Source organism: Saccopteryx bilineata, chromosome 2 (genome assembly GCF_036850765.1).
Source record: "Saccopteryx bilineata isolate mSacBil1 chromosome 2, mSacBil1_pri_phased_curated, whole genome shotgun sequence".
Taxonomy (NCBI): Eukaryota; Metazoa; Chordata; class Mammalia; order Chiroptera; family Emballonuridae; genus Saccopteryx; species Saccopteryx bilineata.
Window position 1 is genome coordinate 107681058 of NC_089491.1, and position 13107 is coordinate 107694164.

The 13107-nt window shown below is 37.3% G+C and overlaps 1 protein-coding gene across 2 annotated transcripts in view; it reads right to left on the minus strand.

Annotated features, from left to right (window-relative positions):
• Nucleotides 1-1715: 1715 nt before the first annotated feature.
• PTPRQ (protein tyrosine phosphatase receptor type Q) overlaps nt 1716-13107 on the minus strand; it is a 288444-nt gene continuing 277052 nt past the window's right edge. For both annotated transcript variants that reach the window (XM_066257585.1, XM_066257584.1), the window contains 3 exons: nt 10476-10611; nt 4063-4186; nt 1716-3810 (listed from right to left, as the gene is read on the minus strand). In XM_066257585.1, coding sequence (XP_066113682.1) covers nt 3773-3810; nt 4063-4186; nt 10476-10611 — 298 coding nt within the window. In that variant the 3' untranslated portion in view covers nt 1716-3772. The remainder of the gene's footprint in view (nt 3811-4062; nt 4187-10475; nt 10612-13107) is intronic.

Genomic DNA, 13107 nt, shown 5'->3' on the forward strand with positions numbered 1-13107 from the left:
AATAGAAGCTGAAATAATTTCTTATCTTTGTAACCCTGAACAGGTCCCTATTTTCTTTGTTGCCATTAAAAATTTTACATTTATCGTTGACTTTCAGTAACCTGATTGTGATATGCAGCTTTGCCCTTACTAAATGCAGTCTAGAGCACAATTAAGACTTATCTGTAATATGGAACACTATAAGTCTTAAAGGATTTTGTAAGCATTAATCAAGATGATGAATGCAAAAGTATTTTAAAAAGTTTATTTGTTACTATAATTACTTCCCAATCCAAGAACAAATGGTCTTGGACTCTAGAATCATAATTTTGTTAATAGAAATAAATTAGGCCCTTTGTTACCTTCTGTTAGGTTACAGGTTTATTTTCAAGTGGTTATATCTCAGACACTGATTCAGAATGTCCTGTCAGAATGTCTGTAATGAAAATTTTCTTGACTTGTTTTCCAAATCATATTTTATGTTGTGTACATGTTTGCCTACTCATTTTAGTCCAAAAATTCCTTGAGAATGCTCTTAATCATTCATAGAAATATATCAATGATCTTATTCAGCAGAAGTCAATATAATGGCCAGAATTTTCTCTTTAATCCCTACATGTGAAATAGACATACAAATATAGCACTAAATATCACAAAGAACAAGACAATCCTAAAATTGGATACATTATCTTACTGATAAATATTACACATTGACCAGCCTGGATAAAATATTACATTAACTTTAAAGAATTGATTGTACTTTTTAAAAATACTTTCATTAAGTGTGAGCTAATCTATTCTTCAGAACATCTTCATGAGCTGGTGTGCATAGAAATCCTGATTCCACATGGACCCTCAGGCATATTTATGAAGTCATTTACCATGAAATATTACCGATCCTAAGAAGGCAAGCTTTTTTGCCAAGATTATGCTTTATAAACTTTTTCATATTTTTATTTTAATACCATTCTGTTGAGACTTTCAGATCATTTTGTATTCCCAGCTTTATCAAATATTTTACTGTGACATTTCTAAAAGCTGACCCATGAAAATGTACTTATCACAATAATGTCATAGACTTGTAGAATATTTTGCTGAACTTAAATCCCATTTCAAAAATCAGTGTTTGGTACCAGATTTGGAGAGTGAATCTCCCTTACAAAAAGAGAAAGATTTAATTAGTATATTTTTTCTCAAGAAAAACCGATAAACAGTTTACCTATAAACCAAAAGAAAATAAAATTATGCATATTATAGGATGAAAGCAGAGGTGATATCCACAGCTGCTCTTTTCTCTGGCAAACCATTCTGAGAGGCTCCAGTTTCATTCGTTTCAGCTGAACACATGTTGCTCATTTACTGTACATGTACTTCAATGTATTTTGACAAATCAGATCTAAAAATGTTACAGATGGTCCTCGTTATTTTAATTTGAACATAATAGTCACTAATGGAACTTGGTTTTAAACTAGTCCTTTCACAACATAATTAAGAGAAAATTTAGCTATAGTTAATAAGTGATTATCCATTCAATTTCAGTCATAGTTTCAAGACATAGCTAGTAAGCTACGCACACTTACCAGGTGCTCTGTAGTAATTTTTCTGATAATAAAGCCAAGCGTTTTTTAACGTGTTTCAAATAATTTCAGGTGAACACAGAATTATTCTGATCCTAGTGTCTTTTAGAGATTTTCTATTCAATCTATGGCCTGAGATCAGGCAATACTATTATAATTTTAGTAGTTGCTAGAAATGAAGACTTCTCCAGTTCTACCCTAGAACTTCTAAAGCAGAATCTGCATTTTAATGCAATATTCAGGTGATCTAAAGATATGATAAAGTTTGATAAGCACTGTTTTAGAGGAAGCCTTACATTAAATCTCCATTTTATACTCACATATGTGTGTGTGTGTGTGTGTGTGTGTATATATATATATATATATATATATATGGGTCAAACCTGGTACTGTATGTTGCGCACACCTGTTTTATACAGATATAACAGAAAATTGACTGGCCTGCACATGGAACTATTTTTTTTATCATTTAATACATTAAAAATAATCTCATCAATATTTTTCACAGGCTGTACCTGTCTTCCACAAACACAAAAACACACAAATATCAGCACTGGTGTGCTACGTATTTTCCATGACTGACACATGAAACAAAGTGAAGAACTTCTAATTCCAACCTGAGTCTTTTAGAGTTCTCACCATATCTTATCATTTTCTGAAAATTTCTATGAAATAAATTGTTGGTTGGAGCAATAGAGGGCTTATATTTACTTATACTTCCTTGCCCTGAAAAAACAGGAAGCAAGGGTTCTTGCAAGACTAAAGGATTTAATTTCTTGAATAATAAATTCAACTTAGAAATCATCTGTATGTGCCATGGGAAATGATAATATCTTAATTATTTATACTATCTTATACTGTACTTACATAATATACTTCATTATATTATAATAACTGTATATAGAAAATCAAATTTATATTTATAAGGATCTCTTAAATCACACCGCAAAGTAACTCAAATCCTTAATTCAATTTTATTGGCCATCACATTTCCTATATTTATATTCCAGCAGAAATATGCAGAAGATATCATTCCTATCATAGAATTAATAAAATAATTAATATTATTTTGTTTTATGACTCAATTGAAATTTGACAAAATAATAACATATAGTTCAAAACTTACTAAATACATAGTCACTATCTAACAAAAAGGAGGTTGAAATATATATATATTTTTTAATCTCTAATTTGCTGTAACCTGGTTGATTTCTTTGTTTTTAGTTCCACCAAATCCACTCCTCAATAACTGAACGTGGGGAATAAAATAAAGACTGTATTCTGTAACCTATCTGAAGTCTCTGTTGGCACCATGGGAGCACAGCATTAGTTTACAAGCTTGCAACACATTACATGTTTTTATTATTGTTTTTATACATTTCTGCTGAAGAAAACCTTCAGAATTATAAATATTAGGTTGCATATATATTTAATGGACAAATACTCTGATACATTTAACTATAAATTTAAATATACAATATAGTGGTACAGTTTGTGCCTGAAACGTACAAATGTACACAGGCTAGAAAAGTCCTCTACAGCTTCATACGAGCGATTGTACTGCCTAATTTTTCTTTCTTGTTTTTTCAAACTAAAGATCACAATGCAATTTAAATAGCCCTCAGTGTCCCCGAAGAGCTACTGTGTGTTGTATAAAAGCGAAGTAATCCCAGCAGTGTCAGGGGTTACTGTTCAGCTGTTCGAGATCATGAGATGATATCTCAGCACTCATAAAACAGAGGATTCAAAACACAGCGGTGGACATGGAAGTACAGATCATTATGACAGTCCTGGAAGTTATCCACAAGAAACGTCAACACCCTGGAGGCCAAAATAGCACTACTGAATCAACATTTACAACTTTTGTTCAAGATTAAATCCAATACATAGGGAAAATTCACATGGAAACAATGCTATTATAATAATAATTTTATATTTGGCTCATTTCAAAAATATGGAAGACTTCAAAAACCTCTGGGATATTTTTGCTTAAACATTCTAAGCACATAATATTTATTTTGTACAATACAAATAACTATCCCAAATTAGCTACTTATGAGAACTGTTCATAAAATGTCACTGTATTTAGTAAGGCACAATTGGGAAAGCATAGAAATTTCTTTAAGGTAGCACATTTCATGATTCAGAAGAATGAGGGGTAATTTTGGCTTTGGGATTTGAAAATATCTTCCAGTTATAATCTTTGGTCTGAATATTTACATGGTGGTTTCTTCCCATTCAAGCTCAACATCACCTATAATATAAAGAAACATATCACAAGAGAAAACTGAAGTTAATTAACAGTTTAAAAGATTTAAATATTTCACAGCAAAGGTATGGTGCAAATGGAAAAGCTAGTCTCCTAACTTGAATTAGAAATGAAAAAATTGATGAGTGCACCAACCAAGCTTCTCAAACATTTTCAACATATGGTTATTATTAAATTAATATTCCCACTGTATGTGGCAAAGGGCTAATAAATTGGGTACACATTGCCTCTGTTTACCTTCCATGGCATCCAAAGAGTCCATCTTCTGAAGGGCTGAATAGTTAACAAAACAGATGGGCTGATTACTTCCTTTACTTGATAAGAGATCCAGAATGCACTGGTGTAAAAAGATATATTGTGCCTAGACACAAAAAAGGGTGATTAAATACATGGATATGGTGGAGATATTACCTATAAGGTAAGCTACACTGTTACAATAAAAATTAATATTGAATTTCACAAATGTTAAATAGCTACATTAGAGGCACAGAATTTATCATGTGTGTAAATGATTTTCTACCATTTCAAAGGTAAGGTTTTCCAAATTCCTGTAGCTTCATATAGCTTCAGGTTTCTCTAAAAATTCTTATCATTGAAATCCAAATGTTAATTTACTCTTTCTTGCTATGATTATAAGAACTGGCAAACTAGATTATGTAAATTTGTTTACAAGTTTCCTTTTTCCTATTAGGTCTAATTAAGTAATTTTTCTTATAATAGTTTTCTTGTTAGAATGGTTACTGGGATGCAGATGATACATTTACGTTCAAAATCTGGGAGTGAGCATATCCACACACCATCAGCATATATAAAACATGTTTATCAGTTCTGGTAATCACGTAACATTTAGCCTACCTATTGTCAAGTACCTTGTCTCTAATTGTAAATAAAATGCAGTAGACCATTGAACTATCCAAATAGCCAAGTGCTGGACAAGAACTCCCAATTCATCTGAATGCTTTGGCTAAATTTAGTTCCATCTGAGTGTTTTAACTTTATTCAATAAAATTTAATAACTTATTAACATTTCTGAGTTTACAATAATAAAAATCACACTTTTACATAGGAAACATACCTGACATTAAAGGGAAATAACTGAATGCTTAAGATATATAAGTATACAAATAGACAATTGATTTAAATAGAATGTCCTCTAAGTGACCATCTTAAGAGGTTATATTTATATCTATTGCTACAGTACCACAAAACCTTTTTGAAATCTTTTATTGAAATTGTCTTAGAAATTGTTGGTCATTACCAGAAATATCTATTTCTTTGTGGATTACACAATATTTCCACAAACATCTCATGACCAGGATGTTACTTCTATGAGGGCAGAACTCTCATATTCACTGCTAAATTCCCATAGCCTGTAATAGTGCCTGGCATGTCATAGTTGCATAATAAATGTTTGTTGACTTAGTCTCATTTAATTCTTACCACTAAGCCAATCTTAACCATTTAAGGACAGCTTTTATTTGGAGAACATCCAGAAGTCATTAAGGATCAACTTTTATAAGTGAGGTGGATGATCACGTTACAGAATTCAATTTTCGTAAGAAATGAAGTGTTGTTATAAAGTAATGCAAATTCTACTGAAATTGCTAGTAAATCATTTCTCAAGGTAATTCTGAAAGAGTATTTTCAAACAATTATCCAACAATGAATAACATTATTGTTAGAAATATATCGACACACTATAATTTCTTTGAAAACACCAATCGAGATTTATGAGGTCTGGTATTTTTTTTTTAATAATAGCATTTGAATTTGAAGTCATATTTGATATGTGAAGCTTCTGACTGTCTCCATCTCACCTCCACTGGAAAGAATGATGGGCGGAAACTCTGCCTGCAGGGCAGGCTGTGCTCCATGGGGCAGCACTCCGTTTTCCAAGGTCCCTCAGCCACGGTGTGTTAGTGCCAAAGAGACAGTGAAGAGTGCAATTTCATATTCTCCCCTAAAGCATTATGTTACCCTAAGAATTAAACTTGTTGATGTTCAGTTTTCTCATCAGAGGATGATAAAACCTAAGTGGTAAGATTTAAGGGACTTAACATGTAAAGTGCCTGCCAAAAAACCGGCACCCAAAATATATTAGTCTTTTTTCCTTTCACTTTCTTTACATCAGTAAATTTCCAGGAGATCCTGAGCAAGACAGAGGCTCATACAAACTAACTCTTATTTTGAAGCATCAGTAGTAAATATCTCAGGGTATTATATCACCATAGAGTACTCTTTCAGAAAGTCCTTTCAAATCTCTTGAGGTTGCAATGAACTCTTTTTGCTAGACAGTGACAGATGAAGCTCTCTCCTGGGGTTTGGGCTGTGCCCTGCGGGTGCCTTTTTGTGGCAATATTTTGCCAGGGTCCGCATTCCCCTGCCCCTGCCCATGGCTACTGTAATATGTGCTGAGATGTGAGCATTCTTCATAGAAACTGGCTTTACTCCCTGGTGCAAGAGAAGAAAATAAGAAACCACTCTTGTGCAAGGCAATGCTGCTTTGTACGGATGGGAGCCAAGGTGTGCTCAATTTCCTTGTTTTCATCACAGGGAAAGGACAGTAAAGAGCAAAATCTCTAGGAATGAAGGTGGGTGAAAGAGCTTCAGAGGACCAGCTTTTCAGAAAGGAGGGACTTGGCAGAGTCTTGTCGGACATTTACTGTACACTGGGCTTTGACTACATGCTTGCTGTTTTAGATACTTTTATTTAATACTGACAACGAACTAGTGAAAAGCATAACATGACTATTTTACAAAAGAGAATTAGCCCAAAGAGGTTGATTTCAGAAAGTTGCAGAGCCTGTAATTAGCAGGACTGAATTCTTCTTCTTCCTCCTCTTCTTCTTCCTCTCCTCTTCCTCCTCCTCCTCCTCCTTCTTCTTCCTCTCCTCTTCCTCCTTCTCCTCCTCCTCCTTCTTCTTCCTCCTCCTCCTCCTCCTCCTTCTTCCTCCTCCTCTTCTTCCTCCTCCTCCTTCTCTTCTTCCTCTTCTTTCTTCTTCTCCTCTTCCTCCTCCTCCTCCTCCTCTTCCTCCTCCTCCTCCTCTTTCTCCTCCTCCTTCTTCTCTTCCTTCTCTTCTTCTCCTCTTCCTCTTCCTCCTCCTCTTCTTGCTTGTTCTCTTCCTCCTCCTCCTCCTCTTCCTCCTCCTCCTATTCTTCCTCCTCTTTCTTCTTCTTCCTTCTTCTTCTTTCTCCTTTCTTCTTTTTTTTTTCTTTGTCCAAGTGAGAGGATGGGAGATATAAAGACAGACTCCTACATGTGCCCTGACCAGGATATATGTGCTGACCCCTGTCTGGGGCCCATGCTCTGCTCATCTGAGGCCATGCTTGCAACTGATTTTAGTAACACCTGAAGGGGAGGTTCCAGGGAGCCATCCTCAGAGCCTGGGAAGATGTGCTGGAACCAATCGAGCCATGGCTATGGGAGGGGAAGAGAGGCACTGAGAGAAAAGGGGGAGAAAGGTGGAGAAGCAGGTGGTTGCTTCTCTTGTGTGTCCTGACTGGGAATCGAACCTGGGATATCCATACTCCAGGCCAATGCTCTACCACTGAACCAACCAGCCAGGGCCTGTATTCTGAACTCAATTCTCCAACTCCAAAATTCATGCTCTTTCCATTCCCCTACCCAATGGCAACATTTTGCTCTGGTTGTTTAAATAAGTATAATATATGAAGATTATAACATATACTGAATACTAAATTGTGTGACCTTATTACTAGACATTCTTGAATACACTCTTTACAAAGTTCAGTTCTACAAAGTTGTACAGTATGGCAAAATTATTTTCAACTTTTATTTTTTGATTGACTCTAACCTCTAGAAGGATACAATATCTGAATCAGTCTTATACTCTATTCTATTCAAAAGAGCCAACCAATCTTGATTAATGTCAATAGCATGGTCACCAGTGCACATGTGCATATGTGTACCCAAACACATGAGAGGAAAATCAGCTTTCTATTTATTTATTCTTATTGTTAACTAAAAATATGAAACAATTTGAGTTTTTTTTTATTTTATTTTTTATTTTTTTTTCATTTTTCTGAAGCTGGAAACAGGGAGAGACAGTCAGACAGACTCCCGCATGCACCTGACCGGGATCCACCCGGCACGCCCACCATGAAGCGACGCTCTGCCCACCAGGGGGCGATGCTCTGCCCATCCTGGGCGTCGCCATGTTGCGACCAGAGCCACTCTAGCGCCTGAGGCAGAGGCCACAGAGCCAGCCACAGAGCCATCCCCAGCGCCCGGGCCATCTTTGCTCCAATGGAGCCTCGGCTACGGGAGGGGAAGAGAGAGACAGAGAGGAAGGCGCGGCGGAGGGGTGGAGAAGCAAATGGGCGCTTCTCCTGTGTGCCCTGGCCGGGAATCGAACCCCGGTCCTCCGCACGCTAGGCCGACGCTCTACCGCTGAGCCAACCAGCCAGGGCAACAATTTGAGTTTTAATAATGATTAACAGTGTCTTGATAGTGGAGCCCTTATAAGACCTCTGGATAAGAATCAGCTACATAATGTTGCACGGCCCACTGCAAAACGAGAAATGTTCTCTTTCTCAAAAATTATTAGATTTTCAAGATAATGGAAGCAAACATTAAACCAGGCACAAGGCCCTTTTGAGCATGGGGAGCTGTGAGCTGCATAGGTTTGCATTCCTATGAAGCCAACCCTGGTCATATTCTATTGTGGAAGTAATGGAAGAGAAGAGTAATATTTATTTGCTCCTTTTAGCATATAAAGGAATGGATATGGATTAAATTTACACTTTACCTAACTATCAGAGCATTGATGTGGCTTAAAAAGATCCCTACTAACAGACTGTAGATAATATTTATTATATAAGCCCAAATGAATGACAAGATAATGGCAGGGGTGACATTCTTTGTGCTTGTAGAATAGGTAATCCATTTGTAGTAAGCTAGATTACTTAAAAAAAAAATAGAAATAATTTAAAATATGTATTTAACACCACTATCAAAACAGAATTAATCTGTGCTAAGTAAATATCTTTTTTTTTTAATTTTTTTTATTTATTCATTTTTAGAGAGGAGAGAGAGAGAGAGAGAGATGGGGGAGGAGCTGGAAGCATCAACTCCCATATGTGCCTTGACCAGGCAAGCCCAGGGTTTCGAACCGGCGACCTCAGCATTTCCAGGTTGACACTTTATCCACTGCGCCACCACAGGTCAGGCCTAAATATCTTATCTTTTAAAAAGACCTAATGATAACTAACATAAAGCCATCACAATTAGCAAGATTTTCAAAAAAATAACTTACCTATCTTATTTATGTTTTTATCTTATTTTGTATACATTTAATAATTTATGTAACTGTACAATCTACAATTAAAAAATAAATACATATGTATTGGAGTTGACTGCTCAAACATTTTTCTTAAAAGGGATGTGCAGTCCAAAAGGTTTGAGGTTTCTGGTCTAGAGCAACATCTTGCTAAGAACATTATGTCCTTTGATGTGGCATTATAGGTTCTGGTATAAAAAAAGGTTCAAGGATTTCACAATCATAGGTTTAGGAAAGGTAGCCCATGTGGGAGACTCATTTGTAATTTTCAATGTGCATTAATATAGAGGCTCTAAGAAATTCTAAAAAAACTAATTTAACTTCTCAAACTTATTTAGCACACTTGTTTTCTCATACTTTTAACAACTTTGATGCCCCTCACATTTTCTAGGATGTACCTTGGAAAATACTGTTAGAAAAGATCTGTATATTTACTGTGAGAAAAATCTCTACCTGTATAGCATACAAATTCAATCCAAAAATACAGATAGGAACATCTTGTATATTATAGTTAGACTTGGGTTTGGCTCTGATAGTTATGAATAGTATAACCTTGGCATATCACTTCACTACTTGAAACATCTGCTTCTGTGTTTGTGAAGCAGAGCCAATAATACTCAGTCTACTGATTAGTTTTATTGGACCTACTTTACAAATAAAGGATTAAACAAGATAATACATGTAAAGAATCTAGTACAGTACTTGGAACCCACTAGATGCCCCACAAAGGAGATTTTAGTCTTATTATTATTATTATACTATGTGATTTTTTAATGAAGAAAAATCTACCTATTGTAGGAATATTTTTACTTCCAAACCAAAACAACAAAACAAAGACTCCCAGTCAGTTAATACATAATATAATAATAATTATTGGCACTAATATGCAATTGGGATAAATATAGACAAGTGAATGAAATGTGTAGTACCTCAAAACAGCCAGTATTGTAAACTTTTCCCCTATTATGATTGGAAGCATGTTTACAAAAGAGATTGACTTGATTCATTTTCTAAACTACTCAAACTTGCTAAATGTTAAAAATAAGTCAATTTTATTAATTATTTTCTCTATGCCTAAAAGTGTGAACAAGTTCTGATGATGAGTCAAGTAACATTGTTGAAGGATGACTGTGGCACATGGGCTTTAGTTTTCCCACAATCTCCATCAGCTGCTCTCCCTAAGACACCCCCTTTCCTTCACACCTTCCCCCAAGGAGGTTCATGGCATAGAAGAAGAGACTTTCTGCTATGCAAAGACAGTTCAAGTCCACATCCGGCCAGACCGCTGCCACTAAGATCCTCCCACATAGAAATTTGGGAGTTGACGCTGCACGCAGTGTTAGATCTTACCAGGTTCTGTACCATGCACATTCTTTCACTTCTCAGTTCAGCCACCAGTCCATATATATCCACAAAATCATGATCGTTTATATGCTGTGTCAAGTGGTCCAGTGCAATAAAGACTCCAGTTCTTCCAACTCCAGCACTGCAGCAGAATGACAGTACATGAGAATTATCTAGCAAGAGGTGGTTCATGTTGATGGTGATGAAAAAAATAAGCTACAGTAGCAATACATTCTAAACAGTTTCTTTTTTATTTGGAGGTAGTTGTTTTTGGGGTTTCTTTTTTTTTTTTTTTTTTTTTTTTTGCATTTTTCTGAAGCTGGAAACAGGGAGAGACAGTCAGACAGACTCCGCATGCGCCCGACCGGGATCCACCCGGCACACCCACCATGGGGTGACGCTCTGCCCACCAGGGGGTGATGCTCTGCCCATCCTGGGCGTCACCATGTTGCGACCAGAGCCACTCTAGCGCCTGAGGCAGAGGCCACAGAGCCATCCCCAGCACCCGGGCCATCTTTGCTCCAATGGAGCCTTGGCTGTGGGAGGGGAAGAGAGAGACAGAGAGGAAGGCGTGGCGGAGGGGTGGAGAAGCAAATGAATGCTTCTCCTATGTGCCCTGGCCGGAATCGAACCCAGGTCCTCCGCACGCTAGGCCGACGCTCTACCACTGAGCCAACCGGCCAGGGCATTTTTGGGGTTTCTTTGGATTTAAATTATTACCAAGAGTGTTCAGACAAGGCAAGATCATTATTATCAATACTCTTTCAAATATGGTTTTTTAAAAAAAACAAGTAACACTTCTCTTTTCATAATATTTTAAGGGTTGTAGATGGAGAAGTATGGAACAGATTTTTAAAAATATTAAAATTCTTAGCCCTGGCCAGTTGGCTCAGTGGTAGAGCGTCGGCCTGGCGTGGAGTCCCGGGTTCGATTCCCAGCTAGGGCACACAGGAGAAGCACCCATCTGCTTCTCCACCCCTCCTCCTCTCCTTCCTCTCCGTCTCTCTCTTTCCCTCCCGCAGCCAAGGCTCCACTGAAGCAAAGTTGGCCCGGGCACTGAGGATGGCTCCATGGCCTCTCCCTCAGGCACTAGAATGGCTCTGGTTGCAGCAGAGCAATGCTCCAGATGGGCAGAGCATTGCCCCCTGGTGGGCATGCCTGGTGGATCCCAGTCAGGTGCATGTGGGAGTCTGTCTGACTGTCTCCCCATTTCCAACTTCAGAAAAATACAAAAAAAATGTATATTAAAATTCTTAACACCAGAAACTTTGTATTGAACATATTTTTGGTAACTAATAGGAATGCTAAACATTAAAAATGTCAAATATTGGACCCTGGCTGGTTGGTTCAGTAGTAGAGTATTGGCCAGGCGTGTGGATGTCCTGGGTTTGATTCCTGGTCAGGGCACACAGAAGAAGTACCCTCCCCCCCTCTTTTCTTTCTTTTCCTCCCTTCCTCTCCCACAGCCATGGCTCAATTGGTTTGCATGCATTGGCCTTGGGCACTACGGATGGCTCCATGGAGCCTCTGCCTCGGGTGCTAAAAATAGCTTGGTTGCAAGCATGGCCCTTGATGGGCAGAGCACCGACCCCAGACAGGGTTGCTGGGTGGATCCCAGTTGGGACACATGTGGGAGTCTCTGTCCTTCTATCTCCCCTCCTCTGACTTGGAAAAGAAAAGAAAAGAACATTTTAAATGTCAAATACTTAGCCCAGATAGCATTTTCTCTGCATGATATTGAAAATTTTTCTCAGGTGTTACTACGTTTTCCCACAGGATTTTTTTCTTTTTTACTTTCTATACATAATAAAATTGACAAGATATTTTCTTTTAAAATCTTATTTTAATACCCAAGGACAGGTATGTGCTCCACAGAAACTTTTAATTGATAAACCTGACAAGATTAAAAAACTCTCTTTAGAACAATTAGTATTTAAATGATTACTATAGTAAGTAAATATTAAAAATAAAAAAGACATTTTAAAGGTCACCTACTGTTATAAATGTTACTTTAAACAACATGAAGTGCCATTTTTGTAGATAAGAAAAGTTTGAGAAGTCATTGATTTCCTATGATTTGACCTAAGAAATAGTGAGCATTATAATATAAATCCAATTACATAACACATATGCCAGAACAGAGTAATAACTGATTACATCATTCAATATATTGAGTGTCAGACACTGTCTTAGGCATCTAGGGGTGTAACAGCAAACAGTACAAAGTCCATACACATATGAAGCTTGTATCCTAGAGGATGGATTATAGTGTTACACAAACAAACTTGAATAAGTTAGAAAGCGCACCGTGTGGGTATCTGGGACAGGAGCACAGCAGCTGGAAGGAACAAAGAACAGACCTGAGCAGGAGAATGTTCCATATGTTCAGAGAAGAGCGTGGAGATCAGGGTGAGGACAGTGGAGTGGAGTGGAGTGGAGTAGAGTGGAGTGGAGTGGAGTGGAGTGGAGTGGAGAGGTGACAGGGGCTGGGAGTCAGAACTGGTGATTGGATGTGGAATATAAGAGGAACAGGAAGGTCAGGATGAGTTCAGGTTTCTGGAGCAAGCAGAGGAAACTTGCTGTTTACAAACAGGACAAGGAGGAATGAGTTTGGAAACTGAATCAAATGATCAGTTTT